Source organism: Lutra lutra, chromosome 7 (assembly GCF_902655055.1).
Source record: "Lutra lutra chromosome 7, mLutLut1.2, whole genome shotgun sequence".
NCBI classification, from domain to species: domain Eukaryota; kingdom Metazoa; phylum Chordata; class Mammalia; order Carnivora; family Mustelidae; genus Lutra; species Lutra lutra.
The window spans coordinates 104,813,025-104,837,567 of record NC_062284.1 but is presented as its reverse complement, the minus strand read 5'-3'; the positions used below and the strand labels follow the sequence as shown (position 1 = coordinate 104,837,567).

Genomic DNA, 24,543 nt, shown 5'->3' with positions numbered 1-24,543 from the left:
TTTGGGATTTTATCAAGATCAAAAGCTTTTGCACAGCAAAATAAACAGTTAACAAAACCAAAAGACAACTGACAGAATGGGAGAAGATATTTGCAAATGACATATCAGATAAAGGGCTAGTGTCCAAAATCTATAAAGAACTTAGCAAACTCAACACCCAAAGAACAAATAATCCAATCAAGAAATGGGCAGAGGACATGAACAGACATTTCTGCAAAGAAGACATCCAGATGGCCAACAGACACATGAAAAAGTGCTCCATATCACTCGGCATCAGGGAAATACAAATCAAAACCACCATGAGATATCACCTCACACCAGTCAGAATGGCTAAAATTCACAAGTCAGGAAATGACAGATGCTGGCGAGGATGCGGAGAAAGGGGAACCCTCCTACACTGTTGGTGGGAATGCAAGCTGGTGCAACCACTCTGGAAAACAGCATGGAGGTTCCTCAAAATGTGGAAAATAGAACTACCCTATGACCCAGCAATTGCACTGCTGGGTATTTACCCTAAAGATACAAACGTAGTGATCCGAAGGGGCACATGCACCCAAATGTTTATAGCAACAATGTCTACAATAGCCAAACTATGGAAAGAACCTAGATGTCCATCTACAGACGAATGGATAAAGAAGATGTGGTATATATACACAATGGAATACTATGCAGCCATCAAAAGAAATGAAATCTTGCCATTCGCGACGACGTGGATGGAACTAGAGGGTATCATGCTTAGCGAAATAAGTCAATCGGAGAAAGACAACTATCATATGATCTCCCTGATATGAGGGAGAGGAGATGCAACATGGGGGGTTGAGGGGGTAGGAGAAGAGTAAATGAAACAAGATGGGACTGGGAGGGAGACAAACCATAAGTGAGTCTTAATCTCACAAAACAAACTGAGGGTTGATGGGGGGAGGGGGTTGGGAGAGGGGGTGGGGTTATGGATATTGGGGAGGGTATGTGCTATGGTAGTGTTGTGAAGTGTGTAAACCTGGCGATTCGCAGACCTGTACCCCTGGGGATAAAAATATATGTTTATAAAGCTGTAAAAAAAAAAAAAAAAAAAAAGGAAAGAAAGAAAGGATGAATACCCAAGTTTTGTAGCAACATGGACGGGACTGGAAGAGATTATGCTGAGTGAAATAAGTCAAGCAGAGAGAGTCAATTATCATATGGTTTCACTTATTTGTGGAGCATAACAAATAGCATGGAGGACAAGGGGAGATGGAGAGGAGAAGGGAGTTGAGGGAAATTGGAAGGGGAGGTGAACCATGAGAGACTATGGACTCTGAAAAACGATCTGAGAATTTTGAAGGGGTGGGGGGTGGGAGGTTGGGGGCACCAGGTGGTGAGTATTGTAGAGGGCACAGTTTGCATGTAGCACTGGGTGTGGTGCAAAAATAATGAATACTGTTATGCTGAAAAAATAAAAAAATTAAAATAAATAAATAAATAAATAAATAAAATCTTAAAGAAAAAACCAAAAAAAAAAAACAAAAAAAAATATTTCTAAAGATCATTGAACCTGAAGCTGTCAACATTATATTGTTTGAATCATAGTAACTAGCTCTGTATCATGACCTTTTGTCTGGAAATTAAAAGATGGAAATTCAGTTGAAGTTCAGTGCAATCTGATCCAAGAAACATGTGTTTATTTTGTAGCAGCAGCTATGTTAGACATTGAGGATGTAAAAATAAGACATATCTATTACTTTTGCATACTGTGGAGAAAGGAGGGAGACATATAAATAATCAGTGCAAAATAGGTACACCCTGCTGGAACCAAAGACAATGCAACCAGCTCTGCCTGGTTAAAGAATTGAGGAAGAGTATTTATTTGAGAAGTTTTCAAAAAGAAGGGAACATTTTAGGCCTGAGTCTTAAAGCTACGTAGGTTATCTTCAAGAAGGTGATTCTTGGAGAGAATAGTTCATGTAAAAAGTAGTATGGAAAGATGAGCTGTGCAGCATAAAATGCTTGAAATAAAAATATACATGGAAGAGTAATGAGAAAGGAAGTTGAAAAGATAAATAGACTTTTTGCATACCATGCTTGGAAATTTAGATCTGACCTTGTAGATGATGATGATGCAAGCTTTAAAGGATTATTTTAAAAGGGCAGTGTAATGAACGGATTGGTGCTTTTTTCCCTTTCTTTTTAAAAAAGCAACTTTGAGATACCTTTGACATTTAGTAAACTGCATATATTTAAACTGCACAATTTGATAACTTTGATAAGTTATGTCTACATTTCTGAAGCTTTAATTTCAGCCAAGATAATGAACAGATCCATCACCCCAAAAAGTTTCCTTTTGTCCTTTTATAATCGTCCTTTTCTCTTCATTTCTGTCCTCAGAGAACCACTGATCAGCTTTATGTCACTATAGATTTGTTTTCAAAAGGAGGGTCACATTTGAGGATTGAGTCTCAAAAGCTAAATAGGATATCTTTAAGAGGTTCATTAATTTTCTAGAATTTTTTGTAAATACTATGTTATAATATGTATGTGTTTCTGGTTTTTTTCACTCAGCATGATTTTTTAGAAATTCATCTGTGTTGTAAATGTTACTTAGTATACTCCTTTCTGTTGCTGAGTCGTATTTCCTTTCATGAATATACTGCAGTGTATCTACTTATTGATAGACATTTAGATTGATTTCAGTGTTTGACTATTATGAATGAAGTTGCTGTGAACATTCACAGATATGTCTTTATGCAGACATATGCTTTGATTTCCCTTGGGTATATACTTAGTAGCAATATGGCCGAGTCATATGGTATCTCTTTTAAAGGAACTCCCAAACTCTTTTCCAAGGTTGTTGTTTCTTTTGATATTCCCACCAGCAATGTGTGAAAGTTTCATTTGCTCCCCATGATCTCCAACATTTCTTATGATCAGTCTTTTTAATTTTAGATAGCCTAATGCTGTGTAGTAATATCTTATTATGGTTTCAGTTTGCATTTTCCTAATGACTAATTGAGTATTTTTTCATGTGTTTATTTGCTATTTGTACATATTCTTTGGTGTATTTTGTGTATTTTGTGCATTTAAAAAATTAAGTTATTGTTATCCTTTGAGAGTTCTATATGCATAGATATAATAAATGATATATTCATAGATAATAAGTGATATATTCATTTATCAGATAGATGATATACAAATGTTTTCTTTCAGTCTGTGACTTGTCTTTTTAATCCTTTAACAGTGTTTTCAAAGACTAGAAGTTCTATTTTATTTTATTTTTTCAGTATTCCATGATTCATTGTTTATGCACAATGAACACACCCAATGTTCCATGCAATATGTGCTCTCCTTAATACCCACCACCAGACTCAACTAATCCCCCACCCTCCTCCCCTCCCCACACAGAAAACCCTCAGTTTGTTTCTCAGAGTCCACAGTCTCTCATGGTTCATCTCCCACTCTGATTTCCCCCAATTCACTTTTCCTTTCCTTCTCCTAATATCCTCCATGTTAATCCTTATGCCCCACAGGTAAGTGAAACCATATGGTAATTGACTTTCTTTGCTTGACTTATTTCACTCAGCATAGTGTCCTCCAGTCCCATCCATGTTGATAGAAAAGTTGGGTATTCATCCTTTCCAATGGAGGCATAATACTCCATTGTATATATGGACCATATCTTCTTTATCCATTCGTCTATTGAAGGGCATCTTGGCTCTTTCCACAGTTTAGCGATTGTGACCATTGCTGCTATGAACATTGGGACACATATGGCCCTTCTTTTCACATTTGTATCTTTGGGTTAAATACCCAGTAGTGCAATTGCTGGGTCATAGGTTACCTCTATTTTTAATTTCTTTCTTTTTTTTTTTTTTTTTTTTAGATTTTATTTATTTATTTGACAGAGAGAGAGAGATTACAAGTAGGCATAGAGGCAGGCAGAGAGAGAAGGGGTAGCAGGCTCCCCGCGGAGCAGAGAGCCCAATGTAGAGCTCTGTCCCAGGACCCTGAGGTCATGACCTGAGCCAAAGGCAGAGGCTTAACCCACTGAGCCACCCAGGCACCCCTATTTTTAATTTCTTGAGGAATCTCCACACTGTTTTCCAAAGTGGCTGCACCAACTTGCATTCCTACAACAGTATAAGAGGGTTCCCCTTTCTCCACATCCTCTCTAGCACTTGTTTACTGTCTTGTTAATTTTGGCCATTCTGACGTGTAAGGTGGTATCTCAGTGTGGTTTTGATTTGAATCTCCCTGATGGCTAATGATGATGAACATTTTTTCATGTGTCTGTTAGCCATTTGTATGTCTTCTTTGGAGAAGTGTCTGTTCCTATCTTCTGCCCATTTTTTGACATGATTATCTGTTTTTTGAGTGTTGAGTTTGAGGAGTTCTTTATAGATCTTGAATATCAGCCCTCTGTCTGTAGTTTCATTTGTGAATATCTTCTCCCACTCCGTGGGTTGCCTCTTTGTTTTGTTGACTATTTCCTTTGCTGTGCAGAAGCTTTTGATCTTGATGAAGTCCCAAAAGTTCATTTTCAGTTTTGTTTCCTTTGCCTTTGGAGACATGTCTTGAAAGAAGTTGCTGTGGCCAATGTCAAAGAGGTTACTGCCTATGTTCTCCTCTAGGATTTTGATAGATTCCTGCCTCACGTTGAGGTCTTTTATCCATTTTGAGTTTATCTTTGTATATGGGGTAAGAGAATGGTCGAGTTTCATTCTTCTATATGTAGCTCTTCAATTTTCTCAGCACCATTTATTGAAGATACGGTCTTTTTTCCACTGTATATTTTTTCCTGCTTTGTTGAAGATTATTTGACCATAGAGTTGCAGGTCATTTATCTGGGCTCTCTGCCCTGTTCTGCTGGTGTATGTGTCTGTTTTTGTGCCAGTACCATGCTGTCTTGGTGATCACAGCTTTGTAGTAAAGCTTGAATTCAGGCAACATGATGCCCCAAGTTTTGTTTTTCTTTTTCAACAGTTCCTTGGCGATTCAGGGTCTTTATAGGTTCCATACAAATTTTAGGATTGCTTGTTCCAACACTTTGAAAAATGCCAGTGGAATTTTGATCGGGATGGCATTGAAAGTATAGATTGCTCTGGGCAGTATAGACATTTTAACAATGTTTACTCTTCTGATCCATGAGCGTGGAATGCTTTTCCATCTTTTTGTGTCCTCTTCAATTTCTTCCTTGAGTGTTCTGTAGTTCCTCAAGTACAAATCCTTTACCTCTTTGGTTAGGTTTATTCCCAGGTATCTTATGGTTCTTGGTGCTATAATCAATGGAATCAATTCTCTAATTTCCCTTTCTATATTTTCATTGTTAGTGTATAAGAAAGCAGCTGATTTCTATACATTGATTTTGTATCCTGCCACATTATTGAATTGCTGTATGAGTTCTAATAGTTTGGGGGTGGAGTCTTTTGGGTTTTCCGTATAAAGTATCATGTCAGGGTGTTTGGGTGGCTCAGTTGGTTGGGCAACTGCCTTTGGCTCAGGTCATGATCCTGGAATACCAGGATCGAGTCCCACATCTGGCTCCCAGCTCTGCAGGGAGTCTGCTTCTCCCTCTGACCTTCTGCGCTCTCGTGCTCTTTCTCAAATAAATAAATAAGATCTTAAAAAAAAAAAGTATCATGTCATCTGCAAAGAGAGAGAGTCTGACTTCTTTGCCAATATGAATACCTTTTATTTCTTTTTGTTGTCTGATTGCTGTTGCTAGGACTTCTAGTACTATGTTGAATGACAATGGCAAGAGTGGGCATCCTTGTTTTGTTCCTGATCTCAAAGGGAAGGCTGTCAGCTTTTCCCCATTGAGAATGATATTCGCTGTGGTTTTTTCATAGGTAGATTTTATGAAGTTTAGGAATGTTCTCTGTATCCCTATACTTTGAAGAGTTTTAATCAGGAACAGATGCTGTATTTTGTCAAATGCTTTTTCTGCATCAGTTGAGAGGACCATGTGGTTCTTCTCTCTTCTCTTATTGATTTGTTCTATCACACTGATTGATTTGTGAATATTGAACCACCCTTGCATCCAAAGACTAGAAGTTCTTAATTTTAGTGAAATCCAATTTTACACTTTTCTGTTATGGATGATATTTTGTATGTAAGAAATCTTTGCCTAAACCATGGTCACAAAGATTTCCTATTATGTTTTCTTCTAGTAGTTTCATAGTTTAAGGTTTTATATTTAGTTCTCTAATTAGTTTTGAGTTAACTTATACATGTCCCATGATGTATGGATCAAAGTTCAGGGGTTTTTTTGCATTTAGCTATCCAATTGTTTAAGAGTTATTGGAAAGACTGTCCTTTTTCCACTAAATTACGTTGGAACCTTTGTCAAAAACTGCTTGACAGTTTATATGTGGATCTGTTTCTGGACTCTATTCTGTTCCATTTAACTATTTGTCTTTGTGCCAATACTACACTGTCTTGATCACTATAACTATTAAGTCTCGAATCAGGTAGTGTCCATCCTCTAATATTTTATTATAAATTATTTTGCATTCTCATTGGTCTTATAATCAATTTTCCAGTCTCTGGGGGAAAAAAGTTTGGGATTTTGATTGCATTGAATCTATAGTTGGGTTTGTGGAGAAGTGACATCTTAGTAATACTGAGTTTTACACACACTATGAACAAAGTATATCTGTTCATTTATTTAAGTTTTCTTTAATTTTCCTTACCAGAGTTTTGTAATTTTTAGTGCTATTTTAATGTGAGTGGTATTTTTTAAATTTATATTTTGGATACTCTATTGTTAGTGTAGAGAAAAACAGTTGATTTTTGTATATTGACTTTACACCTAACCAAACTTATGTATTAGTTCTAATAGCCTCTGTGTGTGTGTGTGTGTGTGTGTGTGTGTGTGTATTGCACAAGATTTATAAATAAACTATCATGTTTTCTGCCAATAAGCCAGTTTTACTTGTTTCTTTCTGGTATAGAAGCCTGTTATTTTGTTCTCTTGCATTATTGCATTGCTCAGAACCTCCAGTACAATAATGAATGGAAGTGATGAGAGCAAATACCTTATATTATTCTTGATCTTAAGAATAAAGCATTGAGTCTTTCACCATTAAGTACGACATTAATCATAGGTTTTTCTTTATCAGATTGAGGGAATTTTTTAATTTTAGTTTTCCGAGTTTCTATAGGATTAGTTATTGGATTTTGTCACATGCTTTCTTTTTATTCTGTTAATGTGCTGAGTTACATTGATTTCCAAATGGTAACCTTTCATTCCTTTGATAAACCCTCATGGTCATCGTGTATTATCCTGTGTATATTTTGTTGGATTAGGTTTGCTGAATTTTTTTGTTTAGAATTTTTGTGTTTGTGTTCATGAGGGATATTGACTTACACATATATTTTTTCCACACTATGTCTTTGTCTCGTTTTGGTTGTCAGGGCAATGTTGGCCTTGTAGAATGAGTTGGAAGATAGTTCTTCCTCTTCAATTTTCTGGAAGAATTTGTTTAAAATTGGTATTATTTATTCCTTAATTGTTTGGTAGAATTTATGAGTGAAGTCATTTGGGCCTGCAGTTTTCTTTGTAGAGTTTTTAACTACAAATCCAACTTTCAAAACAGGTTTAGAACTATTTAAGTTACCTGTTTCTTTTTAATTGAGCTTTGGTAGTTTGTCTTTAAGGATTTTTATATTTCACATAAATGTTTGAATGTGTTGGGATTAAGTTGTTCATGATATTTCCTTATTACCCTTTTAATATTAGAAAAATCAATAGTGATGTCACCTCATCATAATTGATACCAGCGATTTGTATCTTATTTCCTGATCAGTCTGGTTTATCAGTTTTATTGATTTTCCCAAAGAATCAGCTTTTGGTGTCACTGATTATTCATTTTGTGTTTCAACACTTTCCATTCTGTTACTTTTCTGCTGCTTACTTGGATTTCATTTGCTCTTCTTTGTTTAGTTTTGTAAGGTGGAAATTAAGGTTATTGATTTGAGACAGTTTTTCCTTCTCCAATATAAACATTTAGCCTTATAAATTTCCCTCTAAGGTAAGCTTTAGTTGCATACCACAGATTTTGATATGTTGTGTTTATTTTCATTTAGTTCAAAATACTCCCATGAGTGAATTTAGAAGTGTTTTAGTTGTCAGCTATTGGGGTATTTTTTAGTTTTTTCTGTTATTTGTTCAAATTTGATCCTGTTGTGGTTAGAGGACATACTTTGTATGATGTGAATCCATTTGAAATTTGTTGAGACTTGTTTTCTAAACCAGGATATGATCCAACTTTGTAAATGTATATCCTGATGTTGTTAGATGGAGTAATCTATAAATCTCAGGTCCAGTTGATTGACAGGGTGGTTTACATCTTCTGTTTGCCTATCAATTTTCTGTCTACCTCTTCTATCGATTATGCATGGATATATGAATGTATACAGGGGGGTGGAAAATTTATTTATTGTTTGTTAAGAGCATCTGTTGAGCATCACTGCGCAAAAAAAGGAGGTGAAGATAGTGGTAGAGTGACTAGTGAAGAGTAAACTTTGAGGTGGTATTAAGATCAGTAAGGGAATTGGGTAATACCAAATTGGGTCTTTAAAGGTAAATGAATAGAGACTACAGAGGCAACAATCAGTTGATAAATAATATAGGAAGCAATAATAAGATTTTGAGAGGTAGTTTTCTAACTTTTTAAAAGAGAGAGATAGTTTTCTCACTCTAATTACTGATAAGTCTTCTGAGTAGTTAATAATTAGCAGTACAACAGAAAAATGAACATTTATTATTATTAAGTTTACTGTGTACCATTTGTGCTTAAAATACTTACGTGGATTTTTATATTTTTATTCTCACCTCAGGACTAGGATGTAAGTAATGTTAACATTATTCCCACCCTACAGATGAAGAAATTAAGGCCTGTTGGGGTTAAGTAATATCTTAGGGGTGATGAAGCTGGGCTTTGAGCCTGTCATATTTTAGAGTGCATTTGTTACCGATTTCCCTATTCCTACCCCTCAATAGAATAAAGTATCCTTTTTATTCTGAGTTTTGCTAGAATAGCTTTTGTTAAAGTTGGTGACTCTGAAACTTCTTTGACCACAACCTACAAGAAATGGATTTTACATAGCAGTCCAGTGGATATTTGTTATATGTATGTGTATGTATATGATGTTTTTGTGTGTATTTATTCCATAAAACTATATTGGCTTTAATATGTACATTATACTTTATTTCCTGCTGATTATCTCATTGCTTCCCTCTTTCTTTGTTGTCACAATCCACTAATGGATTGCAACCCAGGTGAGAAAAACATTGATGTAAGCCAGGAGAATTGTGTGTAAATATGGAGTGTTGTAACTATGTGTCAGTATATGTGAGCGAGGCATTGGGAGTGGAGAGGAAGAGGCATAAGTAATTGTTTTTATACCTGAATACTGGCTACATCTTATACAAAGTTGATTGCTTAAAAAAAACAAACAAACAAACAAAAAAAAGCACTTTTTAAAAGACTAGAGGAGTGATGTATTTGGTTTTTGTTTTTGAAGCTCTCTGATCCTTCTGATTTACCAAGGAATGCCTTTAGAATTTTTACCATTCTTGTGGAATTTTTATGTATTGAACATATTGATTATGCTTTGGAAACAGGACTTGCTGGTAAGTATATTTATTTGTATTATACTTTGTGTTAAATCCTTTGATCATGCTTAACTATACACATAATGTGTTGTATATATTCAACACTATATATGTCAAATTCAGTTCAATGCAATGAATAATGCTTTTTGAGCATCTGTAATGAAAGAACTTGTCAGGTGCAGAAAGTTACACAAAGACACAGTTCTCTCACATTACTTACATCAAGCAGGACAGGGTAAGCTACATAAGTCACTACAGTGTATGTATACAGAATGAGGTACAATGCTTAAGTTATAAAATATCAGAGGAGCAGAACTGAAGGTGAAAGCAGTTTTGGTTGAAACAGTTGAGTAATGTGAAGTTTAGAAAGGAAAATATTCCAAAATAAGCCTGGAAAGTAATAGATTCATATTAAAATTTTTCCTTTGCTTTTTGTCTTTTGGGTTTACTGGTATTAATAGGATAATAATGATTTCTTTCCTAAATTCCAGCCACATTAGTGCAGTTTCCTCCTTGAAATTTCCACCTGTTCAGTGTGCATCTCAAATTTAACATATCCCTACTGAAACTCTTTTATCTTCCATTTGAACCTGGTCCACTCTCATTCTTCCCCATGTCCTTAAAAAGCATTACTATTTACTAGTTGCGCAGGCCCCAAACATTGGAGTTGCCGTAATTCTTCCTTTTCATCAAACCTGATAGCTAGTCTATCAGCAAATTCTATCAGTATACTTCAGACATAACTTGAATTCATTTACTTTTCTCAAGTTCTACTGATGCCACCCTAATTAAAATACCATCATCTTTATCCTCTCCTAACTGCTCTTTCTGTGTCTTCTCACTTCTCCACATGACTTACTCCACGTTAACAGCCAGTTTGATTATCATTTCCTTGTTTAAGACCCTTTAGGAACTTCCTGATACTTTTAGGGGGAAAAGAATAACAAACTTTACAAAAACATGGCTTTTGATCTGTCATCTTCTTATGTGTACATCCACTTCTCATATTGTACTTCTTCTCACTACCTTAGCCATCAGCCCCTCTGGCCCTCATTCTTTTTTTTTTTTTTTTTTTTTTTTTTTTCCCCTGACTCAGGCTTTCCCCCCTATTTCCCAATTCCTTTTCCTTTAGCTCTTCTCATGCCTGACATTTCGACTTCTAATCTCAACTGAGATATCATCTTCTTAAAGAGGGTTTTGTGGATTACCCTAGCTAAGATAGCCCTCTAGTCTCAGCCTAGTTACTCATTTTTTCATCACTCAATTAATGTTTTTCATAACACTTATCACAATGAAATTTTCATCTGTTGATGTCTGCCTCCACTTACCAGAATTCATTCATTAACACATACCTTTTAAGTGCCTACTCCTGTACTCATGGAGCTTTCATTCTTAGATAAGATAGATAAATGACTAGAAAGTGCAATGAAGAAAAATAAAACTGAGTAAAAGATAGTGAGAAGTGTTGGGGAGGTGGGAGGAGGAATTCAGGAGCCGAGGACTTTTTTAGAGAGATGGGTTAGATGATGCCTCTCCAAGGAGATGTATGAACCAGAGAGCTGAATGGTGTAAGAGAGTTAAATGGAGTATTTGGAGAAAGCATTTTAAGAGAACAGCATATATGCTCTTCTGGCTAGGAATCTTTTTTTTTTTTTTTTTAGGCTTTTATTTATTTATTTGACAGACAGAGATCACAAGTAGCAGAGAGGCAGGCATAGAGAGAGAGAGGGAAGCAGGCTCCCCACCAAGCAGAGAGCCTGATGCAGGACTCGATCCCAGGACCCTGAGATCATGACCCAAGCCAAGGCAGAGGCTTTAACCTACTGAGCCACCCAGGTGCCCTTGGCTAGGAATTTTATCTGTCTTATTCACCATTATTATCTAGTCCTTAGCACATAGTAGATGCTCAAAAATGTTTGTTGACTGTATATCACATCCTTTTAAAAAATTTTTTAACATTGAAGCAAAATTACCCATAATTCAGTAAACTTGTGAAGCATTTGTATTCTGCTTCTTTTTTAAACTTAATTACAGTGGACTCTTTTTTTAAAAGTTTATTTATTTTCTTAAGTAATCTCAATACCCAGTGTGGGGCTCAAACTCATGATCCCCAAGATCAAGAGTCACATGCTTTTCTAACTGAGCCAGCCAGGTACCCCAATTATATCATACTCTTGACATCAAGTGTTTAACATTTGCCATTTGCAAATGACTTAATGTGGCAGTTTGTATTGGGATAATAATACCTCAAAGATATTAAGAAAATTAAAGAAGATAATGAAAAAAAGTAACAATAATTTGAATCCATATGGTTATTTAGCTCATATGGAAATCTAATATCTTCATTTTAGTAGCTATATTCACAATTTGGAAAGGCTTAGAAAATTTACTGGTAGGATGAAAATGTCTCTTATAATTCATAAGTTTTCTTCCATGTAGCCATTCAATTAACAATTACTGTTGTTATTTCTAATGATCAAAATTTGTCGTGTGTGTGTGTATATATATATGTGTGTGTATATCTATATATATATAAAATAAAGTTAAATGAAGTTAACTATCCCCTATTACTAGACATATTGGATTTTTTTCAGCAGTTTGGTAATTTAAATAATGCTGCAGTGAACATTGTAGAGCTTAAAGTGTTTTCCTTATTTTGAATTATTTTCTCTATGAATTCTCAGAGGTGAAGTTAGCAGATCAAAGTGTGTTACTAGAGGCACGTGGCTGGCTCAGTTTTGTAGAGCATGCAACTCTTGATCTCTAGGTTATGAGTTTGAGCCCCATATAGGGGCTAGGGTGTACATTAAAAAAGGGGAAAAAAAAAAACCCCACAAGGTGTATTACCAATTTTTAAAAATTTCTGTACATATAGAATTTTCCAAAAGGGTTTTTTTACACTAATTTACACTGCTGTTGGTATATATGCTTGTACCAGTTCTTCTGCATAACATTGAATACGCCTTTAAAAACTTTAGTGGTTAAAAACATACATAAATAACTACCTTCATTTTAATATCTTTCGTTAATAGTAAGGATTTTCCACAAAATTTTTTTCTCTTGTAAGTTTATGTTGGAGCCTTTAATTTTCTTATCAGTCGGTGATTTTGACTTTTATGGGAAAATGAAACACCTTTGTTTTCATTTTTAAAACTTTGAAAAAAATCATCATCCTATAAAGAATTGTAGTTATTAATTTCATTTTCTAATATGTGAATATTTTCCCTAACCCACTATGCCTTTTAATTTTAGCTAGAAACATAAACATCTAAGGTTTGAATGGACCTTAGAATTTACCTATTGCTCTTTTACAAAAAAGAGGAAACTGAAGTCTGGAGAGGTCAGCTTTCTTTTGGAGTCAGCATATTGAGTTGGCTGAGTATCATGCTGAAAATAAATTTATTTTGTAGACAGTGAGGAGACTTTGAATATTTTTGAGGAAATAATGGAGAGCAAGATGAGTAAAATGTGTAAGTTTAAGTATGTTACTCTGGCAACACTACAGAGCAGGAAAGAGTGATTTGAACCCAAGAAACTAATAAAAAATTATTTTAACTGTTACCAGAGATAATGAGGCCTTGTTAAAAGAAAAACGGTGGAAATGTATGCATGGCTAATGTGGAACCACTAGGCATGAAAATGGGAAAGGAAAGAAGATACAGTTCAAGATGATTCATTTATTGATTTATTTTTTGATTTATCTCAGCAAATAATGAAGACTGGGTAGATGGTGAAATTTTTCATGTAAAAATTTTGGATTCACTTTATTAAGTTATTGAGCTTAATTTTACTCTTCTATCCACAAAAATCATTGCTGAGTTATTAAAATAGGATTTACTTTTATTTATTATGCCACGTTCTTTTTTCTGTTGCCAAGATGAATTTCTTCAAGTATGATTCTAATACGTACATGCCTTCCAATTTTAGGAATTCCCTCTTCAGATTCTAAGAATGCAAATCTCTATTTTTTGGATGTTGTGCAACAGGCCAATACTATTTTTCATCTTTTTGACAAGCAGTTTAATGATCACCTTATGCCACTAATAAGGTTAGTCAAATTGATTTTTCTTGGTATTTCAGTGACAATTATAATGCTATATGTATAAAGGTACGCAACAAAAATTTTATAAGATTAATTGGACAGATTTTAATAAGGCATTAAATAAGATTTGGTTTATATCTTCCTATCAGTTTATGTGAACTTCTAAAGTATGTGAGGATTAAATAATGTAGAGTATACGCACATGAACATGCCTTATAAAATTTGTATGTGTACTATTATTAAAGAGGAAAAATATTTTTTAAGAAGAGGAAAACTATGTGTAAAAGATAAAATTTTATTTTATTTGTTTATTTTATTTATTAGAGAGAGAATGAGAGAGAGAGCACAAGAAGGGGAAAGGTTAGAGGGAGAAGCAGACTCCCCGCTGAGCAGGGAGTCCAACTCAGGACTCTATCCTGAGATTCTAGGAGTATGACCTGAGCCGAAGGCAGTTGCCCAACTAACTGAGCCACCCAAGTACCCCAAAAGATAAAATTTTAAACATCTTATTGTACACATTGATATCCCAAGAAATTAGTTCATAAACAATCTCAAAGATAAAGATAACTTGTGATCCCTGAATCACACTTTAAAAGGAAATGTACTATTTTAAGAGCTGTAATGCCTTATGGTGCAAAATTCACATGACTATTAGGGTTGCATATTCCTTAATAGTTTAGGTGGTTTTTGACATTTAGATGGCATTCAGAAGGCAAATGTGATTGTCAAATTTGTTTTCATAATATAGGAAAGCTAAATACCACTGGATTGGCTATTAGTTTCCAAATTTTAATTAGTATAATTTATTATATTCTTAAGACTCTGGTGATAGCCTTTGGGGTTTGTTCATTTTTGTTTTACTGTTAATCTAGATACTTAATTAAAAAGGAAACCAAATAATCCCAAAATTTCAAAATCACATATATTCTTAAGGGATATCTTCTCTTACATGAAAGTAACAAATCTAAACCTTCCTCTTCCTTCTCATATAACTGGTTAATTTTTCCTAGTGTGACTGTTAGGCATAGTGTAATACTACTTAATTTCCTAGTATTAAATTGGACATAGACATTACTATGTAATGTGCTTCTTGAATTTGTGAACAAATTAAAACTATACATGTGTATTTATAAATGTTTATAACAATACACATGTGCATATGAAAAACTTTTATAAGGCTGCTAATGTGATTTTTTTTTCCCTTTAAACATTCAATAGCTCTTCTCCTAAGTTATCTGAATGCCTTCAGAAGAAAAAAGAAATAATTGAACAAATGGAGACGAAATTGGATAATGGTATTGATAGGCAAGTTGTTAGTTTTACCTTTTATATTTTTTATGTTTATTTTTAATTAATTTTTTAAAGATTTTTAAAAAAGATTTATTTATTTATTTTAGAGAAAATCAAGCTCTGGGGAAAGGGCAGAGGGAAAGAGAATCTCAAGCAGACTCCCTGCTCAGCACAGAGCCAGACACAGGGCTCAGTCCCATGACTCTGAGTTCATGACCTGAACTGAAATCAAGAGTCAGGTGTTTAACTGACTGAGCCACCCAGGCATTCCTTTAAAGATTTTATTTTAAAGTCCACACCCAATGTGGGGCTCAAATTCACAACCCTGAGACCAAGAGTCCTATGCTCCACCAACTGAGCCAGCTAGTAGCCCCCTTTTTCTCTTACGTTTTTTAAATTGTAAAAATACCATTACAAATGCAACATGAAAATGTTTTTCAGTATGTTTAGGTATGCTTTTAAACTAGATTCAATTGAAAACCATTTTTATAGGCCACCACTTTCTCCTCCTCTTCCTCTTTCCCTCTCTCTGTCCAAACTCCTTAAAATTGGTATGTAACATAGAGGATTTTATTTTCATTTAGAATTTTCAGGCTTATGATCTGAAATGCTTTAAATAAATATACTTGTTTTCGTAAATTTCATTAAGTGAATACAAACTCTGTATTCAGACATTTTGTGTAACTTTTTTTGTAGTTAATCACCTTATTAATATTGTAGAGCAGTGGGTCTCTTTTCTTGAGATGATGTGGTGGGCGTATATTAATGATGATGATAGTTACCACTTATCAAGCATTTGGTGTATGCTAGAGACATGGGGAGGTTAGATATGTTAAAATTTCGGAGATATAGGAAAGATGTATTTTCTTGGTGTCTTCTTAATATTTTTCTGTATAAGCCTTAATCTCAGAGTCTTTGCACTAGTTGATGAATTGAAGACACAGTATTCTGTAGTGGTCTCATGAATGTGAACTTCTCATATTTTACCCATGTACCATGGGGCCAAGAGGTGAGCAGAGCATTCATCTGATACCTTCTGATATTTTCAGACCAGTAACCATCTATAGGTGTTAGGTCAGAACCCCCTTGCTTTTAAAACTCACATCATCTTTTCTTATTGCTATGTCTCTCAATCATTTATGTTAGTCTCCTGCATTTATTGAGGATTTGGGCATCTGGCTTATAGTTTTTCTTTTAACCTTAAATCTTAGGTTACTTCTACTTCTATGTGTGTGACCCATTCATTTTCTTGATCATCTTCACTTTAGCTACTTAATCTCATATCCTACTAGACCTCATTATCATTGGTAACAAAAACCTCAAACTTGAATATCCCACTGGTTGCTCACAGTCTCCTGTTCTTCCAACTCCATAACCTGCTTTCTGACCTCCGCAGGAACTCCAGCCCTTAATATATTTCTCTTTTGCCAATCTACTATCCTTTTCTTTATTTATTTTTATGCTTAGGTTGTTTGATTCATCTCTTAAATTAGTCCCTTATAATTACCATAAAATCTGTTTCCATTAACCTTATCTATCTTATTGCAGATCAGTGCAGTCTCTTTTATTCCCGTAACTGGATGGCTGACCACTGTTGGAGAATGACACATAACTTAAACGTTATCGGTGCTGCTGTAAACCCATGTTCTCATTTCCCCACTGAGTCATTAGTACCATTTGTTCAGCTTCCTGCTTATCCTTAGACTATGAAACTCCTATTCTTCTCACCAGTTCTTCCAAACGTTGGCCATTTGTCTTAAATCCTCTATCTTCCCCTCTTCCTAACCAGTCTCTGTATATGGTGGTTTGTTTTTTTTTAAGATTTTATTTATTTATTTGACAGAGAGAGACACAGCGAGAGAGGGAACACAAGCAGGAGTGAGAAAGGGAGAAGCAGGCTTCCCGCCGAGCAGGGAGCCCGATGTGGGGCTCGGTCCCAGAACCCTGGAATCATGCCCTGAGCCAAAGGCAGACACTTAACAACTGAGCCACCCAGGTGCCCCTCTTTATATGGTTGTTAAGGAAGTAAGTTAGTGACAGGTTTCTCACATCTTTAAGATAACCATAAATAAAGTATTGGGCAAGAGCAGGAAGCTAATAAAACCAAGAGTTCATTTATAGCAAGACCTAGAATTTATTTTTTCTAAAATCTAAAGTCTACCAATAGTAAATAATTTTATGGTGCTCTGAAATTAAATAATTTAATTTAGTATAAATAATATAAATTAAAGGAAATTTAAAATAAATGGGTAAAATGTATGGTGTTCTTAATTCTCTAGGACATTAAATTGTATGATTGGACAGATGAAGCATATCTTGACTGCAGAACAAAAGAAGACAGATTTTAAGCCAGAGGATGAAAACAATGTTTTGATTCAATATACTAATGTGAGTAAAATAATTCAGTATACCAGTAAGAATATCTACTATACATAATATTTTCATTAACATTTTCATTGGTGTGTCTTACTGTGCTCTAAATTTTTTTCTTTTATACTTAGAGATTAATGAGACACTGTATGTATTTTCTTATTAGCTAAGCTGATACACATTTCTATGTAATAAGTGTAGAAAAAATTTTACAGGCCTGTGTTAAAGTCTGTGCTTATGTAAGAAAGCAAGTGGAAAAGATTAAAAATTCCATGGATGGGAAGAATGTGGATACAGTTTTGATGGAACTTGGAGTACGTTTTCATCGACTTATTTATGAGCATCTTCAACAATATTCGTACAGTTGTGGGGGTGGCATGTTAGCAATTTGTGATGTAGCTGAATATAGGAAGTGTGCCAAAGACTTCAAGGTATGTATTCACAAATATAAAACTTGTCAGTAGGCTCAAGAACATAAGTCAGACCATTAAAAATGCATGCTGACTTGTAATCACTGCTGAAAAGTTTAAAACTTGTTGATATTGTAGTGAGACAGATCTAACATTTCCTAACTGAAAGAGTAATGTTCTAATCATATTTTCAGTCTTAACACGTTTTTGCTCTCTGCTGTATTTTAGACAAGGCCATATTTCAGTTCAACAGTCCAAATGACATTGGTGACTTCCATAACCAGTGCTGTGTATATATCACACATCAGGAAAATAAGTTCTTTCTTCATGTACATCTCTGTGAAATCAGTTTTCCTTAAGGCTTAAATTATTTAAGAAAACTGCTATATTAATGGTAACTAATTCTAATCCATAGAAGTATAAATGACAACTGTTGAAGGAAATTGGCATGAATCTTTTCAAAAAGATTATACCAAGTTTATTTAATGTCTAAAATATTTAGGTTTTAACAATTTCAGGAGGTTTTTACACTTTTTAATATTGAATCCTCCCACATTAGTAAGTCTTAACAGTATATAAATAAGAAGAATTTATAAAATAATTATAAAACTAGAAATTGTTTTGTGTCAATGTTATTTTTTTCTTCTTTCAATTCAGATTCCACTGGTATTACAGCTTTTTGATACTCTGCATGCACTTTGCAATCTTCTGGTAGTTGCCCCAGATAATTTAAAGCAAGTCTGCTCAGGAGAACAACTTGCTAATCTGGACAAGAACATTCTTCACTCCTTTGTACAACTTCGTGCTGACTATAGATCTGCCCGCCTTGCTCGACATTTCAGCTGAGGTTGAATATGCAAGGGAAATGTGTTGTACTTCAGCAGGCCTTGGTTGATAGAAAGCACAGGAGATTTCTTATGACACAGCCAACATTTTATGGAAAAATGACTGTTTGGAGAAACAGCAGCCATACTTACCCTTGAGATTTTATTTGAAATTTGGACACTACTGGCCATATTTTGTTTTTTCCCCTTAAGTTGAGTTTTAATTCTGTTCTTGAACTTACAAATTTCAGATTCTAAATTTCATATTCTGTGAAACTACATGTCACTGTTTTCATCCTGGAAAATGTTGGTGTCAGAAGACAAATGTGATGTTATCAGTGTTCCAGTTGACATTCTTTAACATATTCTCTTGGGAAGTTTCACTGTCCTATTTTGCATTAATGGTAAAATACAACAAAACTGCATTTATTATTTACCAATTTTTAATGACCTTTTCAGCACTTGGTAATTGTTAAACAAGTTATTTTAGGTTTTCCTATTGAACTTTTGCCTCTTTCAAAAGGTTAGTAATTGAGCATAATTTCTGTAGTTGGTTAATTGGATTTTTTCCTGAGGTATAATAATATTCCAAGAAAAATGTTATAGACTAAACTAAAATGATGAAATGTTTTATGTAGATATTAGGTGTGGATCAGGATACATCTGCTTTCTGGGTAAAAAAAAAAAAAAAAACAAACCTTAAAGTTTACTATTTCTTATTTTGTAAACAGATTTTAAGCCAATGCTGGCAAGAAATTAATAAGTCTGCCTTATTTTATATTTCATTTAAGATAAGGTGGAGGACCTTAACTAAAGGACCCTATTTATTCATTATTTTAATATTATAAGGGAAATAAAATGAGGTATAGTCTAAATGGTGAATATGAGAAATATTGACAGTGTTTAGCAACAGTACAGTCCTTTAAGATTTCTTTCTTAATGCTAAACTGGAATAAGATGGGATGGCTAAACATAAGTAATCTATTTTAAGGAGAACCAGGAATTGATAGCATTATATATTCTACATCTGGAGATGAGCTTTGTAAAAACTGGTTGCTTTTTAGATCTATAGTTTCTGTCATTATCTTTTTCAAAGTATTTCTGAAGCAGTTCTTACTGATTGGAATTAATTGAATTGGCTTAATGTAGTGACATAATAAATCACTTATAAAATTTTAAACATCAAGTGGAAATTTAGAAAGGCTATTACTCTACAATTTCTATAAACTTGCTCCGTATGAATTCATTCTTATCTATATGTAGTGTTTCAGCTTCCTTTGTGTTTTTCATAATCATCTAGGGACAGATAAACTTTAATGTTCAGCTCATTCTTGGCATTTTTTTTCCCTTTAAGAAGATTTTTGGCCTAATTTTGGCAAACTACTTTTCTTTTAAGACTATGTTTCTGAATGGTCATCAATTTTTCCAAAACTTCCAGGTCCAACGCTAGCTACTGTTTAAATTACTATTGACTAAATATTCTTCATTTTCTGTTTAGCCCAGTGTTACCAAGGTAAGGAAGAGAAACAAAGTATGCCAACTTTTATCAAAGCATTTCAGGAAATCGTGGCAGTTTTAGAAGGCTGTCTAGTTTTCTATTCCTTAGCCAAGGGAAGCCAGAACAGATTTTGGATACTAGAGAAAGTCATATGCTTGTACTATTGCCATTTTAGAAAGCTCTGATGTGAATTCAAATTATACCTCTGTTACTTAAAGCCAACAATTTTAAAGCAGTAGTTTTACTGGCCATTTGAACTCTTTGTACACAGTGTCAATTTGTAAAAAAAAAAAAAAAAAAAAAAAAAAATCTTAAATAAAACATGTGAGAAACATTTTAAGACTTCCAAATCAGAGAAGTGCTTCAAATTATTTTGTTTGGATTAATTTTTAAAATGTAAAGGCTATACATGTTGCTTAGATATTTTGTTAATTATTATTTCCATGCTTGAGTTTTGTGCAATATTTTCCATTATGTCCATTGACCAAGGCAGTGATAAAGAAAACTCGTAAGTGAATACTTAGAAGTGTTAACATTAATGCTTTAATAAACAAATTCCCTGCAGTTGTTTTTTTATTTCACTCCATTTTTACATCTTTAGGATATCTGTACTTAATTTTATAAATTATTTCTATTCAAGTTTTCAAGATGTTCCTTATTTTTTATAGCATAGGTCTTCTCACTTCCTTTTTTTAGCAGAAAAGTACTTTATAACTAAGATTAGACATTTAACCTAAACTGGTTATCTTTCTCTAAGAAAAAAATTGTTTTTTTTATAAACCCTTATGCATTCCTTGTATTCTTTGTATTCCAGTTTTTAAAGTATTTTTTATATTTGTGGCCACTATAAAATTATATCCATAATTTATGACTCAAAAGAGATGATCAATAAGTAAGATTTTTTCATGTGCACATGGTAAAATTTTAGGTTAGCAGGACCAGAACTTTGTGTATTAGTAACTTTAGCCAGCATTGAATAAGGAAAATCTTTACAGTTTTCTACAGTTCCACATGAGCTAACAGGCAACATTTAGGTAATGTTTGGAAGTTGCAAATATGCACCAAAACACTGCAAATTATATTTCTTCAACTTGAGTATATTCTGTTTGCATAAAATGGTACAGAAAGTGAAATACAGAACACAAGTTTAAGAAGTCTAGCGTGTATGTTATGATATTGAAAATGACAGTCAACCAGAGTAGATGAATAGCCCTTACGAAGAATTATTGATGATGCTTGTATGGACCTTTAGATAGTTGACTACTTCAAGACAAGTACTTAGCCTCTTTTTGAGCATCACCATGGTTGCAAGTCCCTAGCACCTTCCCTTTTTAAGTAAGAGCTGCTTTGATATATTTAAATGATTTTCTTTCCTCTTTCATTTAAAATATTTCACTATCTGAATATCAGCTTCTGACTTACCATGAAATAATTGAATTATCAGACCGACTCAAAGTGGAGAATTTACTGCTTGCTTAAAATGCCTTTTTTTCATCTGTGATGGTGAATAGTTACTAGTATCTGGATAAAGAGATTTTGATTCCTGAAATGCCACAAAACCTTTTAAGGTTGTCATGTTTATAAGATAGCGGTTAAGGCATGCTTGAACGTATGAGAGTAAGCAAGGTTCACTTAGGGCATAATTTGTCATTGACTTAAAAAGCTCACCTCTGGGAATTTAATTTTTTTTAATACAAAATTATGGTGTGTATTACCTATATATTAACTCATTGACTCAGAAGTGTGAGATGTTTCCTAGAAGTGTACTGAATTCTTATGATTTCTTTTGGAGAATTTAACATCAAAAGTACTTTATGCTTTTATCCAAGTGAAATTAGTTTAACTATATTCAGTTCCTGTAGTACTTCTTCTTCTTGAGAAAATTGGACCTGAAATATATTGTGTACTTTGGAGGAAAAGACCAGCCCATGTTGTTAGAGTAAATAATTCTGCCTAAAGTAAAAATAGCAATTTTGATGCATAATAAAAAATAATGATAGCTGCATTTATCTAGTCAGGTTCCATGTACTATGCTAACCATTTGTATACATGATCTCATTAGATTCCAAAGCAGCCTTAGGAGTTGGGTACTATTACCTCCTTTTGACAGATGAAACATCTGAGGCACAAAAATGTTAAGTAGACCTACTCAAGGTCTATAGCTAATAAAAGGCTCAGATTGAAACCTAAGTCTTTCTCACTCTTTATGTTCTGTACACTCTTCTTGTTTAACATTTAAATAGGCTCTTCGTTTTGATAGCCTTATTAATTTTTGCTTAATCTAATCCTCTTCTTATCCAATGTTTGGTTCACTGTAGTGTTTAGACTGTGAAGTTGGTACACAGGATCAGTAGCTAATTTACTGTTGGATTTTTTAATGTGCCCAGTGTATGATCATACTTTTTAAATTTGGTTTTTAAAATTTTATAAGTGGTCATGAAATTTTAATTTAATATTAAGCTTATATTTAGTAGAAATATTTCAACCAAAAAATTCTTTTTAATATTATTTTACTTAATTATAGTACTATGTCTGCTTAAGAATTTTTACAGAAGGAAGAGCCCAGATATTTTGTTTCATATTTTATACCATAGGAGTAAATGACAACTCTACCTTGGAAAATAGGAGAAAATCAGTATTTCTACCTTCAAAAACAGACTACTTTAATGTTATAGTTTTGCCAATTCTGTTAATTATTTAGTGTGTTTCATAGTTTTTAAGTGACTAATGCTGGAGTGAAAATACAGGGAAAATGTACTCTGTATTAGCAATAGGTAGGTATTTTCATGTAATCAAAAATTGCATGCTTAATCTTTTAAAAATTGCCTTACCTCTTTTACTCTTACCACTGATCAGTCCTTTCTCTTTCCAAATTTAGGGGAGAAACAACTCCTCAAGTGTATATGGGAGAGAAACCTTACACATTACAGTGTTAGAATTGTAACTGGTGATTTGGAGCAGTTAGGCTGATAACCCTGGGCTTAACAAGGTTGATATTTTTAAACTTGGCCCTGTATACTTGAACACTTTTATTTGGGTGGTAACATAAACTTCAGTTCTTGTGATAAATATCACTTTTGGGGGGAGGGAAAAGTAATTAACCATACTTGTTCATTTTATAAGTGTTTTAGATTGTGGCAGTCTGCCTCACCATACAAAGCCAATTTAAATATGAATATATCACATCATACTCCAAACACCAAATAACCTCAGAGGAAAATCATTTATTCAGAAAGCATAGATTTGTGCTAGACAGCAGTGATGCATTACAAATATATAATTATTTGCACTAATATTTGAGCAGGTGGAATGGATTAGAACATGGTCAACATTATGCTGCTGATAACATGTATTTTTCTATATTAATATGTACTGTGCAACATGTATTAAAATTGTCAATAATTCATTTTAGCCAAGATACTAATATTTATATTACTATGTTGAAGAAACAGTATCCAACTGAGCCACTTTTAATTTAAAAGTCTGAAACTGGAATTAAGTTTACTTTGAAAAACCACTTAAATTACTTTATAATCATGAGAAGGTCAGTAAAACAGAATTATCAGTGACTGGTGACTTAATAGGAAGAAGTGTGGAGGTTTGAGAATAGGGCTAGGAATCTGCAATGAGTAAGTTAAGTTTCATTTATTTATAGCTCAGACGAGTGACTTCCTTTTATTTTCACTATTAGCAATCTTAAATGAAGGAAAATGTCTTATCCCTTCCAGAGTATCTTCATATTAATACGCTAAGTCTGAAGATTGGATGGAACTAACTCCCAAGGAATTAACCTCCAATGGTGGACTTTAAAATCTTTTAGATTAAACTTGGAGAGGTAGGAAGCCTTCTTGATAACCCCTGTAATCTTAAACAGGCAGGTGCCTTTAAGTGAGACCATCCCTTTTTACCTGCCTATCATTTTAATCTTTTATATTGTGGGTAAATTTGGTTCCTTTGAACTCTGGTGTTTTGTAGTGGAAATTCTATCAAATCTGCAGCTTTTTGATGTAGAGAATATTATCTAAACGGAATCTGAACAGTGCTGACCTAAGGAGAACTGTGACACTACCTCCAAGTGTATTGTTTGCAAATGCTGTGTGCTGTTTAGAGGATTCACATTAAAATATGTGAAAATACTTGATAAGGAATAATTCTAAGTGCCTCTATATTATGATTCTCCAGTAAAATGTACTTTCATTTTTTGCCACCAGGGGGAGAAGTTATTTTTATAATAATATCTACATTTTTATTTGATTTTAAAAACAGAACTCAAATAGTTTCTCTCTACTGAACAGCACCTATGAACATATCACTATCCTAATAGGAAGAATGTGTGTTTGTATGTGTGTATGTGCGTTTAAATAAGATTGTGAAAATTTTCTGGGTCAATTAATGACATAAAACTAAGACAGTTTTGGTGAACCTGTATGTGCACAGTGGACACAGGAATTGGAGAAAGTTCATTATAATTATGTTTTTGGAGTTATATAGCTCATTGAATTACATTATCAGCTCTTTAA

The 24,543-nt window shown here is 33.8% G+C and overlaps 1 protein-coding gene across 1 annotated transcript in view; it reads left to right on the top strand.

Moving 5' to 3' along the window:
* Positions 1-20,587, top strand: part of EXOC5 (exocyst complex component 5) — a 69,301-nt gene extending 48,714 nt beyond the window's left edge. The window contains exons 13-18 of the mRNA XM_047735665.1: positions 9,499-9,607; positions 13,517-13,637; positions 14,850-14,936; positions 17,201-17,309; positions 17,507-17,722; positions 18,359-20,587. Coding sequence (XP_047591621.1) covers positions 9,499-9,607; positions 13,517-13,637; positions 14,850-14,936; positions 17,201-17,309; positions 17,507-17,722; positions 18,359-18,547 — 831 coding nt within the window. The 3' untranslated portion in view covers positions 18,548-20,587. The remainder of the gene's footprint in view (positions 1-9,498; positions 9,608-13,516; positions 13,638-14,849; positions 14,937-17,200; positions 17,310-17,506; positions 17,723-18,358) is intronic.
* Positions 20,588-24,543: the final 3,956 nt, after the last annotated feature.